A 17,610-nucleotide genomic window follows, 5' to 3' on the forward strand; every position below is an offset into this window, starting at 1 on the left:
CAAATTTGCAAGCTCTTGGCAACGTTTCTGTCTGGCTGTTCTCCATCATGGCGACCGTTTGCGCGAAATGCATTTGCTGTCATCGTCCACGTATTTATACAACGTAGTATTTTCAATTTGTTGCTCGACAACGATACGTCACCGCTTTAAATATTACCAGAGATAACAAGAGATAACAAGAGAGATAACGGAATACACGTGTAATATCGGTCAAAGGTTACAACAATGGCGGAACGAGCACGTGATGACGTGCAACATAACCTAACTATGTCCACTATCGAATAGAGAGATGAGATTCTAAGAGATCATTTTTTTTTTTTTACACGTGTTCTAGTTAATCTGAACCGCGATAAATCGGCAAAAATGATATTGTCAAGTCTCTCGATCGAAGCGTTGATCATCTTCGACAGCGTTTAAGACGAATTCACGCAAATAAACGGCGCGTCGTTGGAATAATGTATGCACGGACATTTCGGACATTTTATTTGGAAAAATAACAAATGATACGTTTCATTACACGGCGGATCTCGTAGGCGCGTTTATTTTAAGCGAAACGCATTTAGTAAATGCATCGACGACATCGAGACAAAATTTTCATCTGTTGGATATATGGCATGGGTTAAAAACGACACTTAGGCTGATGACGTGCCTCGCGTTAAATGCTTTCAGCTGAGAAATTTCATTTTATGCGACTATGTTAAACCGATACTTTCAGGGATACCCGGTTAAAACGAAGATCCAACAAATAGACGTTCATTACGCGGGATTTATGAAATTACGACGGACATCTCGTTACTCAAAATAGGTGAAGGAGATTGAAGGGGAAAAATATGATTCGAACGGTTAACAGCACGGTGGAGATCTTAAATGAAATTTCTCCTTTGAGGAGTACGAGATAATGGGTTGAAAGGATGAGATTACGATAAGAGATCTCTCGGTGAATTAAAGTAATTTGAAATTGCTCCGCATAATCCGTCAGTTCTTAAAATTGACCTCAATGTGTGCCTTCGAATCGTTATGCGATCAACGGTTATTTTACCGTTTTAAAAATAAACGAATCTTTTCTAATTTTGATTGAATAATTGTAGATTTAATAATTTCTTTCTAGTACAAATTTAATAATTTAAACGTTACGATACGTCACGATAGGAAAAAAATATTTTTTGGCTTATACTCAATGCAGATAATATTCGAATGACAAGCAGCAAATAAATGACAGTTTAGTATGTTTTATTACGATATTTTATATTTAAGTAGAAATTCATTCTCTTTTCGTTATTTTCAATTTTCAAGATTATTTTAATTTTAATGGGGAAAGATTATAATACATTTAATGATACTTATCAATCTTGATATTTTCAAATAATAAGAAAATTATACATCTATTAAAAGCTGTGAAGGTGACCTCAAGAACTTAAAAAAAAAAAAAAAAAAAAAGAAATATAGACGATCTATTATAATCATTTTAAATTTCAACCCTTTCAAGCTTAGTTGGACACAGATTATGCGATTCATTTAATATATAAACTATAAAAATCTCTTAAGAGAAAATCTTCATCGATATTCCTATTTTTATTAGTAGCCATTTAACTACATTTTAAAAAAGAAATTATCTATCTCTTTAGAAATTTTGGATTTAGATTCAAGTGCATTTTGAAGTTCGATATTCGAATTCTTCAAATCTTCAAATGTTTGTTTGAACTTTGTCCTTCTAATATCGTGACACTTAAACTCTTCTGAATCTCTGAGATTTATCCAGATTAATTCACAATTTGGAATTAATAATTGCAAATAAACGTTAAAATTATTTATAAAGTAATAATATTAAATGAATTATTTTAAAACAAAGTTCATGTAAGAGCATCGATCGTACAAGAAATCTTTCGTCGAAATATTAAACGAAAAATTGAACGAAATATTAAAAAATCAAAATTTAAAGAAATTTATATATATATACTCGTAACATGTATATACTCGTTTACACGAATAAATAATAGATTTTCAAGCAGAAAATCATAGAAATTTTGGCAATAAACTCGTGTCGATCAATTTTCAACTCGCGATATGTAGAAGCCAGATTGTCCAAATTTTCGAATCAAGGAAACGTCACTCAAACATAGTATTAAGTGTTGGTTAAGACAAATGTTGATGCAGAGCAAATTTGATTATGATGAATCGAGATTTGCATACGAAAATATACAAACTTGAAAATTATTGATCGCATAAATACAACGGTAATATGACATTTATGAAGAAGAAATATTTTTAGATAATACCATAATTTTGGCAATTTATGATTTAACAAAGAAAGATGCTCTTCATTCTGAATTCGATTGCGAATGATTTCGAAATCGTAACAGCTCGTTGAAAAACAATCCAACTATTACACAGGCCGAGGGCGTTATTTATTTCCATTATAATGATTGGCACCTTGCGAGACAATTCGATTCTCATTGAGATTCGAGTTTCTCCTTGAATCCAGCATGTATCGTTTTTTACACGAAAAACACAATGCAATGCATTAAATAGTAGTTCGCCTATTTAATAAATGATTTAAAGATTTGAGATAAAGTTGGTTTGAAAATTCTATTTTTGATCATACCAATGGTGAATATGTAGAGATTAGATTTAGGAGATAAAAATTCTGGTATTTTTTTTTTTTTTTTAAAGTATAGAGAAATCTGAAAAACGTGGTTTGAAACGAAAAAAAAAAAAGAAATTAATAATTCTAATTAAAAAAATTAATAATTAAAACATTTAATTATACAGATTTATATTATAATTTTAATGAATTTTTTTTTCTTTTTTCTTCTCTTTTTTCTCTTCTTTCTCTTCAGGGAAAATTTAAATCGAGAAGCAAATTTTTTTCGATTTTAAAGATCCGATACTTTTTTGCATTTTTAAATTAGATATTTCCATATTTTTTTCTGTAATACTAAAAAAAAAAAAAAAAATACTTTAAATGATAATTTTTGAAATATAAAAAAATCTATTTTCAAATTTAAAATTTTTGTTTTCATTTACAAAAGGAAAAATTTGTATTTACAAATTTTAGAGTTTTACTTTCAAATAATTGAACAAAATAAATCTCAACATTCGAAATTTAAGTAAAAGATTTTGATGAGATAGAAAAATCTTTGTATCTCGCGTGTTAAATATTTTCATTTTTATAAATATATTAAAAATTTCCATGAATAAACTGGCAATAAATCGAATGAACAATAATTCACGAGAAATAATATCTGTTCATTAAAAAATTAAAACCGTCAACATTGTAAAAGAGGGTAATTTTTATATTTGTATTTATATTTTCCAATATCTACGTGTAACGATCAAAATTATCAGAAAAAATGACGGAAAAATTACACGCAATCCCGAGTAATTTCGACATCAATCGTACCTCATTTTTGGCCGAGCAATAATTGGTAGCGGTGGAATGTATTATTACAGCGCGATTCGTGGCGAAAGTTGCGGCCTTATCCTTTTTGCACTGTGCATACCAAAATCATTCTCGTTCCTTCTCGAACGATTTCCATTCTATATCAAAAGCGTCTCAACCTTTTCATTTTTCCATCCGAAAATTATTTTGTCAAAAGGGAAATATAAGATTTCGATCCCGTAAAACATTCGAATCTGAAAGATTTTTGTGATTACTTTGAGAAAAAAGCTACGAAGATTCATTCGATTCGTGATATATAATTCCGTTGTCGTAAAATTTGACTTAATCTAGTTAATAAGTGTGGTAATAAAGAAATATAAGTTATCGTGTTAAAATAAAATGTTTGGCACGTAATAGTGAATTCGAACTAATGGATTTATACAATGAATTTTCTGAAATCATCCATTCTTATGTTGTAGACTTGTATTTTAATTCGTCAATCAAAAAATTGACGAGCAATGCACGTTTGATAATTCGATCGATTGTAAAACGATGATCTGGAGAAAAAGATCGAATAAATATAGATTTTGGAATATAAATGATAAGGAATTAATCAGAATCGCACATGGAATTATCTATGAATAATAGTTTTATATTAAATTTCCCGTGATTACATCAAGAAATATTGTTACTTTTTACATGGAAATAATTTTATTGTAAAAATATAAAAATACAGTAGAGCAGTAATAATGTCACAGAAATAATTTTGATGACGCAGATGATGGAGTGATCTTACAAGTGCGAAGGATTGTTTGTTTTCTGCTTCTTTCAAGCCGCGAGTGTCTACTTAATAAACGCCCGCAAAAAGAACGAGCACTTCGAGATCTAAAAATACGAAAGCTCCAGAACGTCCAGTCGTCGTGGTCCTGAAAGCGATTGCGACAATATTATCGCAAATACATACGTTAAGCTGTGACCCCGTTGAGAAACTTGTTGTTTGTTGAAAAATTTATTTAGAAAAAATTGGAAAAATTCTTAATTTTCACACGGAATTGCACAATTCATCCAATTATTCGTAACATTTAGATCTTTAATTTACAATCTAACAACTGATTTCGCATAGAAAAGAGTAGAGAACTAAAATCGAGAGAGTATTCGTTTCAGTAGACCTAATGACTTAATTTTAACCGAGTGAATTGTCAGAAAATTCTCAAATGCAATGTTATAATTGTCGTTTGAATTTAAGAAAAAAAAAAAAAATATTTTAAAATCTGATAAATATGTCGAAAACTGCTTTGGAATACGATACAAGGAAATAACAAAAGCGTAGAGCGAGAACGTTTAAAGCGACATGCAGAAAATGTGGGAATTCGTACGATTGACGGCGACAAGGTCGAAGCAAACAACGCCGACGTTGTTCACGGTCCTCGATAAATAACACGGATTCACGATGCAAGACGACCAGAGTATCGAGTTTCAACGAACCAGGAAAGAGCGGGTTTATTGGATAAAAATAAACGAAGATGGAACCGTGGAAGAAATAGATGGGTTAAGATGTGGTCGCTGGTGACGCTATTTCGGATGTTGGAATTAGCAATGATTACGTGCCAATTTATTAATTACTAGAGAGGTTCGAGTAGTTGGAAAAGAATAAGTGGGAAAAAGTTTATTTATTGCGTATACAAATCATGATATGTTTAAATCATGATTTCTCGAGAACGACATGATTTATTGAGAAACTTATTTTATGGAATTTGACCTCACATTCTCTCTGGTATGCAATCTTTGATCTCAAGGATGATAATAATTCAATTGCTAATGAACAGGAGATATCAATACATTATTATTTTAACTCTTGAACGCGTATGTTTTCATAATTGGATATAAAAAATTAAATAAATTTAAATTTTAATTTTATCCAACTCTATTCGACACAATAAATGCCGTTAATATACTTAAATAACTTTACACTTTAACAATTTCTTAAACATATCGAACAAGTTTGTGGCCAGTAAATTTTATTTCTTAAAATCCAACCAATTTATTAAAAAAATGATTGCAAAACTAATAATATATCTCGTTCATATTATTAAATATAATATACAATTCACCGCAGGACATCTGATATCAATATATATGTGCTCTACAAGTACGTAATATTAAATTTTATATCACGACAAAATAATTCGAATCGATGTCGAATCTTTAAATATTTAATAATTATGTAGAAATCGAGAAGAATCGATTCTCAAGACTACATCTCATATTTATCGCTACAAGAAACTTTGCCTTCAAAACTATTTAAGAATCATCGCAAAGTCCTTAATTACATACATCAATAATTTACACATTTCACATTGTGTAATCTAATAATGTGTTGTAATCTATTGATTTAAATCCATCGGTTGAATCATGATGCATGGCGACACGTTTCTCAAAATATATATATATATATATAGGACTTTAGGAATCATGGCTTGAGAAACGACTCGCCGCTAATTAGATGGTTCACTCACCGTTCTCCACGTTTAACTCGGCCGCGGTTCTATACGACATAGGTCTGCCAAAGTCACTCGCGTCGCTCGGATGCAGCAACAATTGATGGGACGCCCTGGAATGATGCCTCGAGGTGGACGCCCGATGCAAGTGAACACTATTTAGGACGGTATTGCTCGAGGCACGGCTAAGCGCCTCTTTTTGTCGAACAGCCTCCTTGTAGATCTTGCAGTACATGACGATCATCACGAGACCGGGGATCCAGAAGGAGACCGAGGAACTAATCACAGCGTACGGTGGGTTCACCTCGAACGTGCATATCTGATTCACCGACATGTGCGTTCAATACTTTCTCCTTGGAACGATCGAGGAGAATGTATTATTTTGTAACTACACTTGTTTTTTTTTCTTTTTGTTTTATTTTTATTATCGGATTTAAGAATCGTAATAATACTTTTTTGGGGGAGGAGGGTAATTAATAATTACTAATTATGAGAGAGATCCAGGCATTTTTTTTTTTTTTTTTTTTTTTTGATACTTCAAGAGTAGAGAGTATAAAATAGTAATAAGATAATAATGTTTCGCGTTCTTTAAGTCGTTTGTTTTCTTATATTGGAAATATTTCTTTTATTATTTTTTAAAGTTTCTGTCATTTTTCGAGGTAAATCTATTGTCTTTTGCTTTAATATTTGTACCTCGTGTTTATTTTTTTATTATCATAGAAGTTATGAAAACAAATTGTGAAACTTTAATAATATTTCGCTAATGTTTTATCTTGTGCTAGTGTTTTTATTTCACGAATTTAAAAAATTTTAAAAATAATTTCTAACTTTACTTTCACTAATTTGTTAAATAAAATACAAGTTTAAATTGAAAATTAAAAGTTTCTTGGACTACGGTATTATTCTCTATAAATTGAGATATTTCTGGTTGAAAAAGAAAATTTTTATCCCGAGTTATTTTTTAAACCGATGTCTACATATGGAAACTTTATTTTAATTGAAATAATAATACAAAATGATTTATCAACAATATTTAATATTAAAAAATATTTTCTGTTAAAAAGTATCGACGTGCACGCCATCTCTCTCTCATAATTACTCTACATTGGAAAAGATTTTGAGATAGATACATTTTTTCTTTGAGATCAATTGAAGATTCTTCAAAGAGATAATTTTTTTTTTTTTTTTTTATTAAAACCTTCCTCTTCGCTTGTTCCGTTTCGGATATTCTCTGTTATCTGTCGCTTTCGAGTTTTTCTCTAATTGGATTGAAAATTCTGATGTTCAAATTGTAATAAATATTGGTTGGATCATATTTTTCTTAAGATTTTAATCAATTACGATTTGATCTTTAATTCTAATAGTTCTAATTGGATTTTCGTAGTATTTTAATTTTGGCTAAATTTTTTCACTTTACACAGTGATTAAAAAATTCTCAATAAATTTCATATTTTATCTTCTTCTTCTCGATTCGTATTGTTTTAAATTTATTCATACAGAGTTCTTTTTTTTTTTTTTTAATATAAAAAAGTTGAATGAAACAGTTTTTTTTAAAATTAAATTAAGGTTTTCATTTTTAATCGAGGATAATTTGAGATTAATCCTTTTCAATGTTTACTTGATGTTTTTTTTTATTTATATTTCATCATCACGAGTTTTCCTCTCCTAACTTCATCATTAATTCTTAGACGTTTAAAACTTTGATCCAAAGTTGTTCGAGAACTCTTGATTTTTCGATCTCATTAATTTTTTTCTTCTAACATTTTATCCCAACTTGTACAACTTTCGATCCACTTACTTAAATAAATTTAATTTAATCGTTTTTTATTCTTGCCATTCTATGTTCTTATCTAATCTACAATATAATACAATGTACAATATTATCTTAAAATATAAAATGATAATATTTTATTTTTACATATGTTTTTAAAGGAAAGAGAAAAAAGAGAAAGAAGAGAAGAATTTTGTTTAAATTTTAAACGAAACCTCTATTTGTTTAAAAATAAACGTAGTTATGGAAAAATATAGGAGAAAGGATATCGATATATATATAACGCAATGGTTTTTTAATCAATGGAATCTATAGAAAGCATTATAATCGCATAAATTTCGAAAGCACGAAAGAATTATTATTGTTGGAGGACAGAGAAATATGAAAGTGGAAGTCTCGGCAGAATTTCGATTAACGGAACGTCCATTGTTCGAATCGTTCATTGTACCAGGTGTATTATCGAAACAATATATTTCGTCATGCCATATTGCTCCTTTTCTCGCCGATATTTTCCACTAGATCACGATTAATCGGGAACTTATTTAACTGTGACTTCACATATTTGAGAATAAAGTTTAACGTGCATTGCATTTAATAAATGATCTTAATTTATTGTTAATATTGCGTATTTTATATTTAGAGTTATTTGTCGTAATATTACGAACGAAAATAAATGAAGAAATTTTAGAAATGGATAAATAAAAGATTTGAATGAATAATGAAACGACGATAGAAATAAGATTTCGATATCGCTGATCGCTGAGGAAGAAATTTTTATCCGTTTTAAAAATCGCGCAAGAAATAATTGCAATAAAAAGTAATTGGAAATCACAAAAAAAGGTTTAAGAAGAAACGAATACCGATAAGATTAAAAGAAACGAAAGTATAAGATTAAAGAGAAGTAAGAAGATTGAAAATGAGAAGGAGAAAATTGGAGATAAAATAAAAGGAGTAAATGGTAAGAAAGAAATTAAAGATAAGGTGGTAAACGTGGGTGGAAGAATCAAGATCCATTACTGCAGTAAGAAAATTGAAAATAAAAGGAGTGAGAACTAATAATGAAAGCAGCGAGAACAAAAATAAACGGTCGATTTAAGGATAAGAATTATAAGCTGAGAAGTTACGAATATACGAGTAGTTAAGAAATAGTTAAAAATAAAGGAAGTATTAATAGGAATAATGTAATATTTAAATAGTTAGAAGTTAGAAAGAGAGAGAGAGAGAGAGAGAGCTACACGCGGAAATATAATAAAGAAACTTTAAAAATAGACATTGAAAATACGAAAAATAAACTATAAAGAAAATATTTAAAGAATTATTTACTTTGTTCAAAAAAATTCTTAAAAATACATTTATCGTCCCTATATTACTATATTTTAAATTTTCAACATTCAAAATTTCTCCTTATGTTTCTTGAATATCGTAAATATCCAAATCTTTCATAATCGAAAATCGTTAAAAGAACTATAAAATTTTTAACCAATAAATCTATATATAAATAATATAAAAAAATTTCATATAGATTATTAACGTCTTGAATATAATTAAAATAATAAAAATTTCAACGAACAACAATTATTTTTCAACAAATTTTCATGAAAACGTAACTCGCCATGTTGAATTACGTAATAACGCGACCTCGACTTGGCGGGGCACCGAAAATTAGGAAACGGGTGAAATTCACGTCCGACTTTATTAGCCGAGTAATAAGATTATGCTCGAAACTCGCATCTTCACCGTACTCGAAAAATAATAAATTTACCGTTTCTTTGGTCGTGGTTTTCATTCTTGTTGCAACTTTGTTAAATTATAATAATGGGAATAAGAGACCGTGCTCGTTCTCGTCCACAGGTGTAACGTAGGTTAAGAGACATTCGACAAAATCAATGCGATTTTGTACGATCGGATATAATATAAGATTATAATATAAGAGAATGTGGCTGGGAACATGTTGGCTCTGTTCGAACAAGAAGCATCGTGTAATAAAACGTTCTGCCTTCTTGTCATGAATACCGAGGAAACGTAAGCGGGTGATTCGAATAGTTTGGTGTTTGCTTAAATCAGTTGTGTCTTGTTTCCGTCGTACTTTTACCTGCTACACTCGACAGAGATTCAGATTTCCATTGTTCCGAAGAATAATAATAAATTAATACGGAAATTCTCTTAAGAGCTTTCGTTTTAATCGTCAATTATGCTTGAAAAGTACTTAAACGATTCGAGAAATTTTAGAAGCAATTTTATACCGGAACGAAAGATCTAAAGTTCAGAAATCAAATTTTTGATTCGCTCAAATGGCCATTTTTTTTTTTTTCATCATCTCCAAGCAAATTTTTAAGAATTCCATCTATTAATTTTTCTTTGATTAAAAATAGTTGTCAATGTCAAAAAACATTCATCATACGCGATGCTATATAATATTTTTATAATATTCGATACGAATAGTAGTATGTTCGTTCGTATACTTAAAAGAATTACGAGGAACTTTTGTGAAGACGAAAACAAATTTTTATTCGGATCTTAATTTATTGCCAACTTTCTATAACGATTCGGATCGTCGAACAATCGAAGGAGTAAAATAAAAATAACAAAGTTTATCGGCGATCTAGAACAGAAGGAATAAAACTCGATAACAATGGCGTTTTAGTAAGAGAAACGCAACGCACGGCCGTTGGAGAATTATCGAAGCTATTAATTCCGAGTTTCCGTTTATAGTATAGGGTCGGATAAGAGGCGAGACGGCAAATCATATCTGTATGCAAATTTCGAAAATCGTTCATCTTCCTCGCCGCTTCCTTCGCGTTCCCTCGATCCACGTTCGATTTTTCTTGGATAGAAATCTTGTCTTGCACGGCTCGAGTGTAAATATCCGATGAAATATTCTATTAACAGCAACGACGAGTAAATTGAACGCCACTTATCCGTCCGTTTCCCCATCTACGAGGTTAACGCGGAGAAACGCGTTCGAATTACAAATTCGAGGGATTATCCTCGACGCAACGAACGTAACGAGATCGAATTTATTCGGTGATCGAAGAAAGGAAAATAAATCGTCGTTCACTCTTCGAACGGAATTGAAATATTATATAACGTAAATACTGTAATATTAGAATATCTGAATTTACAAAGTCTTATTGAATCGTTTGAAATGTTTAGAAATTTTTTTGAAAATTTTCTTCATCCAGGAATATTTTAATGAAACTTTAATAAAAAGAAGAAAAAGAAAACAAGGTAGGTTTTTAAGTAGCGCAATTTGACTGTCTCGAAATTTTTCGTTCAGATTTAAATTCTTTAAATACTCGGAGACTTGTATATTTTTCAATTTGGTGCAATTTTAAATCGTTTCTCTCAAATGCAAGTCGTAGCCGGCGTTAAATCGAATCAACGGTTATTTTTACGTTTTAATAACCATGAACTACTTATGTAATCAGCTGTTTCTCATTAATTTGATATGCAGCGTACCGAGAAATCGTCGCAATTTACGAACGTTGCTACGGTTCACAAAGCATCGACACCAATTAGATCTGTTGGTAAAAATTAAAAAAAAGAATTGTAACAAAATGCCTCGGATAAGTAAAAACACAACTTTTAAAGTAATTGCAGAAATCGAAGGAAATATAATTATATACGAATTGTTTGTTATATTATGGTATTCTTTTTGTTTCTTGTTGTTGTTATTTCTACTTTAAACGGTTTAATAATTTTTTTTTTTTTACCTACTATTGTAAATGACAAAAAGATTTATATCAAATCTTTAAAATGGCGGCAAGGAGAGTATAAAAATCGAATTATAGAAGAAAGATATTTTTCTTTTTGAATCGATATAAAAATTGGGATTTTCAATCAGTGGTTGAAACTTAGAATTGTCACGCTCTGAAAAACTTGGCTTTAATATTCGCTCGGGGAAGCATCCTCGGGAAACTGGCAGCAGTACGTTATCTCGAGCGAATCGTGGCTTTCCATCTTCGGAATATCTTCGCGTAAATGCGCTTCCTCCGGGAAGAAAGGAAGACGAACAAGAGGAAATAAGTACGATGGTCTAGCATCAAACTAACAAACCGATAAATCAAATAAAAGAATTCATCGTAAAAATGAATAATCTTCGAGAAAAGATTCTTTTCTTCTTTCTCGTCATCGTTCGTTCTCGATATAATCCTCCACCATTCCGTCCAACCAATACCCGTATTTTCTTCTATCTTCGTCGCAAGACAATTTCAAAGAGAAAATCCAATTCCAAATTTTCTGATCGCGATCAGAATTTCAAAAAAAAGAAAAAAAAAAACCTCGAGAAAAATCTTCGATCTTTTTTTTTTTTTTTTCCCCTCTTTCTTTTCCAATCAACGTAGAATCGGTGCCGAAAAATTGGCACGAACGATGCCACGTTTCGTTTGATAAAAATTAATCAAGAAGAATAATCAAACGCCGTGTAGCCACAAAATAAAGAAAGAAGAGAAGCGGTTGTCCCCGAACAACGATACTCTCTTGAATCGTTCCAACCTGTCTCTCTACCTGAGAATCATTGTCCAACTGGTCGAGATGCTCGTCCGTGGCGTACCACCCCATAAAAATGGGAATGAAACTGATGAAAGCGGGGAGCAGCCATGCACTGGCCAGCATACAGGTGACGGTGAGCCTCTTCATGATGGCGGGATACTCCAACGGCCTGACGATGGCGTAATACCTGTCCACGCTGATGCAGCAGAGATGGAGGATCGAGGCTGTGGAGAAGTAGACGTCCAACGAGCACCACACGTCGCACATGATCCTGCCGAACATCCATCGGCCGGTCAGCTCGACGGACGCGTTGAAAGACATGGCGCAGACCGCGACGAGGAAGTCGGCAGCGGCCAGGCTGACCACGTAACGATTGGTCGGCACGCGCAGCTTCCGGTGCCTTCTCACGCTGGCGATCACCAAAGCGTTCCCTATGAGCGCGGTCACGATGATACCGATGATCACCACGCCTTTGATAGCCGTCCAAACGACGTTGATCGGTTGATAAATGTCCCCTGGAACGGGTAACGTGTCGTGGACGGTCGAGTTGAGCGAGTGTGAGAGGCGCTCGATGCCGGAAGTGGTGGTGAGCCTGCCTATCGATCGGTCCACGTCCTCGTCCGATGGCTCACTGACTTCCATTCCAACACGAACCGGCTGTGACCATGTTACACGCCGGGAAATCGTTCAGGGTGAAGTCTGTTCGAGGCAGTCGGGCGTGAACACGGTGTTGGAATTCTTCACGGGGATGGAGGACGACGGGCGTCGGGAAACGGATGGATGCGTATCGACCTGCATCCTGCTCTCTTCCAAGGATTTACCGAGACTCGTGCAGATTTCCAACAATTCGATCCACCTCGTGAGGACAGACTTTTGGATCGTTGTTTTCAGATTAAAATTGTTAAAAAAGATTCTGGTGTCACGGGGATGGAATTAAAAAAAAAAAGATAATGGATGTTATCGAGTATTTGTAATATGTTTCGTAAATTTTCTCGAACGAATACGCCAAATCGTTCGAAAATCGTGCAAAACGTTATCAAATGTTTATCACGTGTCACGATTTAAAAAAAAAAAAAAAGAATCTCCAAATCTCTTTCGAACTGAAATTTCCATGCTTCGTTCCGTATAAACGTTCGTCGATTTTTTTTTCCTCTCCCCTCCCAAGAGAATTGCACGCAAAAAAAAAAAAAAAAAAAGGAAGAAAAGAAATGGCTGGAGGCTGTACAATAGACGAATGCGCGTGAGTAAACTTCCCTCGTAAACGTTCCTCCTGTTCAGAGAGACGGGATATACTTTAACGTTAAAACAAACAGCTGGAGCGCACGGGTGAGACGAGTTGTGTGCATATTTAGCTTGCTCGAAAAACGTCTTGCTCTCAGGTATTCCAAGTAAAACGCAAACAACCAATGACCCGATCTCGCTAAATGTACTCGCGCTGCAAGAATTACGCTGCTCAGAGAGAGAATTCGTTTCTTTTCTCTGCATATTTGACGTATCGTATTTAACCTTTGTGAGGAATCGATGCGATAATGCGATTAATTTATTACTCGCTTTTTTGAAATTTAGAGAACTTAATTTCCTAAATGTACGACGAGTATATTTTTAGAACGTTGACTTTCTAATGTAAATTTCTCGCGATTAGATTCTATATATTGTAAAAATTATTACCAGATATATCGATACATCGATACATTGTTCGTCGCATTTGCATCGATTGGTAAACGTTTTCATTTACTAAATAATAAGAAATTTCAAGAATTCTACAGTCGTCAACAATTTTGTGTCGATTCTTCGTATCGTGGACAAATAAAGTGATAAAATTAAATTCGTTAAATATAAATTAATTTAAACATTTATTAAATTAAGTTAAATTTCGATTTTGCTTCGAATAATTCTTTCGAAGAAGAAGAAGAAGAAGAAGAAGCGGAGGAGACAAGTCGTGGACAGACGATAACCTAACGCAATAATTCGAGTACAGCGCCACCTGTAGTTGCTCAATTACAACCCATACTCCGTTCAAAGTAACTTGTGCTCCTGTCCCAAATGAATTCCCTCGAGTTCAGCTTATCGCTTACCACGTTTACTGTAAGTCTAACCGCAAATATTCTATCCCCGAACAATCTAATTTCTCGTCATCCGACGTGTCTGGCACAGTTCGTCCGGAACACTGCCACCTCAAACCACCTGTCACGCTATGGAAAAGACAGTTTTCACCTCGCGAAATCCTCCACCTATTACCTATAACCGACTATAACGACTATAGCGAATAACTTCATAATACCCAGGTGTCAAACGCAAAATCGCTCTTAGGACTTGTCACCTGGAAACGAATGTAATCTTGTTATTTATCGTTACGTGAACATCGATAAAGAAGAAGTCCTTAACCAATCCTTAACCAATTTTCCTTCTATTTTTTACGATATAATTAATATTTGCAGTCCTCTGATCGAACACGGAAGAAAAGGTGAAAAAAATTTGTTGTCGCAGTGTAATACAACAAATTTAAAAATCTTGAAAAATTATGTATATAACTTTCTCAATTTTTAAATAAATATCATATGCGTGCTATCGAGTATCTGTAACTCGATTAATAATAATAATAATAACAGCGCGATAATATTGAATCAGACAAAGATGGAAGATCATGTCATCGTACGAGAGACATGATGATACGTGAGAAAGGGACGTTCGAGATGCGAAGCCTCAATGGGCGTAATTAATGGCACCCGAAATGCCGTAGTTCCGGCGGAAATGTGAATAGGCACATGGTCGACGTGGATATCGGGGACTGGCTCGATTTCCTGCGTGTGATGCGTTTGATAGAAACTTGTCGACAATGAACAATAATGGGTGTTTTTTTTTTTTTTTTTTTTTATCTTTTTCTGAAAAACGTTTACCTTGGAAACTGTGAAATCGAATAAATTAAAGGTATCGTGATTCGATGCGTAACGTGTCGTGTATATAACAGACGTTGTTATATTTGAAGATTTCTAATTTTACTCTATAATGATGCATACGTATAGAATACGTATTTTTTGATATTCGTATAATTGCGATAAGATAATAATAGTATTCCGTAATATTGTTGAAACAATAAATGATTTTTTGATATTAATGAATCGATTTGAGAAAGAAGTTATACCATGGATATGTTGGAATATCTTAAATTCGATTAAAATTATTATTACGAAGAATATTTACTCGGAGTAATTAATTGTACAACGTGTTATAATGCAATAGCGGAAAGAGACAAAGGAAGATACATATTCACAAAGATATTGCGTAACATATATTTATTAAATATCGATAAAAATTTATTTAACAATAAATAAGTATCGGTTTATTGTTATATCGTTAATATTAATATTTCTAATAAATAATAATCGAGCACTTATTATGATTACACGCGTGGAATTTATCAAATACGTATCTTACAAAAATGAATTTGTAAAAAGTTTTCCTTCTTCTTTTCCTTCTGCATAGTTAGCTTTTAATTCTATTAAGCTTCTATTAATCTTCTCTAATTTTAATTTTTTCTTGGTGGAAAGGGGTCAAAGTTCTCGTTAAGACTGTTACTTCAAATTCACGTGCTAATTGGAATTATTATTATTATTACATCAACAGACGCAGTGATTATCTTGCTGATTGTCAATGTGATATAATATAAATTTCGTTTATTATTGGTTGCAAGTTTTATTCCTTGTATCTCTCTCGAATTGCAATAATTATCGTACAAAGGGAACTAAACGAATTTCACTGATTTTGTTGGATATTTTTGGATATTCTGACAGAGATCTGCCCTTTTTATATTTATACATCACATAGACAATTATTTTTTCATTAAGATTTCTTGTTTGCTTTGAATTTACCTTTCTGAAAGTAATAATTAGTAATCAACGCTTTCGTTGAATTAATGATACGTACGCAATGATGATAAATTAAAGCGGTAATTACCAATTATTTATCAGCAATTCAATAACGTGTAATTTATATTTTGGTGATTCAATTATCAAATTGACATTTGAATCATATTATTCGCATTGTTGAATTGTAAGTTAAAAAGGAAAAAAAAAAAAGAAGAAGAAAAGGAAAACTTTGTATTAATTGTAACTTTCTATTATTAGACAAAAGGCTAAGTAATATAAGATTCTTTCAATCAAGAGATTATTTCTGTTATTGTTAGCAGCACTATTTATAACTGTATGTGTATACCGCACGTGTTAATATATTCGCGAGACATGTTTGGAAAACCGATTCTGAACGTGTCTTCGAAATGAATACAAATGTATCAACGTATTAACGTATTAATTGTATGTACTGAGTAATTTAAAAAAAATTGTGTGTTTGGTTAAATCTTTTTATTTAAAAGATTAAACAATCTCTATGAAGCAACGAAATCTTTCAACGCACGATCCAAGATTTATAATTAAAAGCAACTGGGACAAAGCTAATTAAATTAGATAATAATCGAATAAAAAAAATAAAAGCTTCGTTAACTTTCAAATGATCCCGTTTTCCAACGTTTTTGATCACATCTGGATCACATCTTTTCAAACAAGCTTTCTTTTTTATCTTGCTCATTATGAAATAAAGAAACGGAGCACTCGTTACTTCGAATCTTGTTGTACGTATCGATGTTAGTCGTCAAGCCGACTAGCTTGAGATGTTTCATTAACGATTTTTTCAATAAAACTGCCTCATATTATATTCATGTTCACGGCTGTAATTTAAAAACTTTCAATTGTTAAGCTTCAATATTCTAATCTACGTCCTCTAAATAAAAAAAGATAAATTGTTTTCTTTTAAAGTTAATCGGTGGTTAAATTACGATGGAATAAAAATTACTCGTCGCTGTGATGCACGACTTTGCGTTAATCGCTCTTAAACTTTTGTCGACTGAATCGTCATAAATGAGATCGTCAAACTATCGAATTATAAGTAATTTTTCTGTCTTGGACAGATGTTAAATGCCGGAATTTCGAAATTTTTTATTGCTCGCAAATGTCTAGCATCTTCGTATCTTGACATTTTGAAACATTGTGTGAAACTTTCAATAAGATTCTTCAAAAATATTACCTCTCCCTCTAATTGTTTAATTAGAGTCAGATGCAGTTTGATATACGACGTAACATAATAATTCGAATCGCTTTTAATTACGTTTTACTTTTATGATTATACAGGAAAATTAATAATTTTCAGTCGAGCATTGTTATCAATGGTTCAAAAGTAAGAAAAATACGGGATAGAAACGAAGTAGAAGCAAATCGAAGTGAGAATAGCGAGTATAAGGCAAAAACAAAAATCGAAATAGAAAGTAATAAAACGGACGATTGGGAGGAATTCATTTTGAAAAGGAAAAAGATAGAAAAAGGATAGTATGAACAAAAGATAAAAAAAATAGGACAAAAATGATGAAATAGAAATATCAGAGAAACGTGAATTACAAGATGGAACGAGATACACCAAAATAT

The 17,610-nt window shown here is 32.1% G+C and overlaps 1 protein-coding gene across 4 annotated transcripts in view; it reads right to left on the reverse strand.

Moving 5' to 3' along the window:
- The window catches only part of LOC100867325 (octopamine receptor beta-1R), a 108,976-nt gene that overhangs the window by 20,808 nt on the left and 70,558 nt on the right, over window positions 1-17,610 (reverse strand). For 2 of the 4 annotated variants that reach the window (XM_086907451.1, XM_086907442.1), the window contains 2 exons: window positions 12,155-13,009; window positions 5,896-6,196 (listed from right to left, as the gene is read on the reverse strand). The exons of 1 other annotated variant lie outside the window; for it this stretch is intronic. In XM_086907451.1, coding sequence (XP_086763577.1) covers window positions 5,896-6,196; window positions 12,155-12,781 — 928 coding nt within the window. In that variant the 5' untranslated portion in view covers window positions 12,782-13,009. Of the gene's footprint in view, window positions 1-5,895; window positions 6,197-12,154; window positions 15,333-17,610 lie in introns of those variants that run through there. One more of the 4 variants, XM_012488314.3, reaches the window with a different exon arrangement.

The sequence above is a fragment of the Apis florea genome, unplaced genomic scaffold (assembly GCF_048593485.1).
Source record: "Apis florea isolate Af1SG1 unplaced genomic scaffold, ASM4859348v1 contig_1630_pilon, whole genome shotgun sequence".
In the NCBI taxonomy this organism is placed as follows: Eukaryota; Metazoa; Arthropoda; class Insecta; order Hymenoptera; family Apidae; genus Apis; species Apis florea.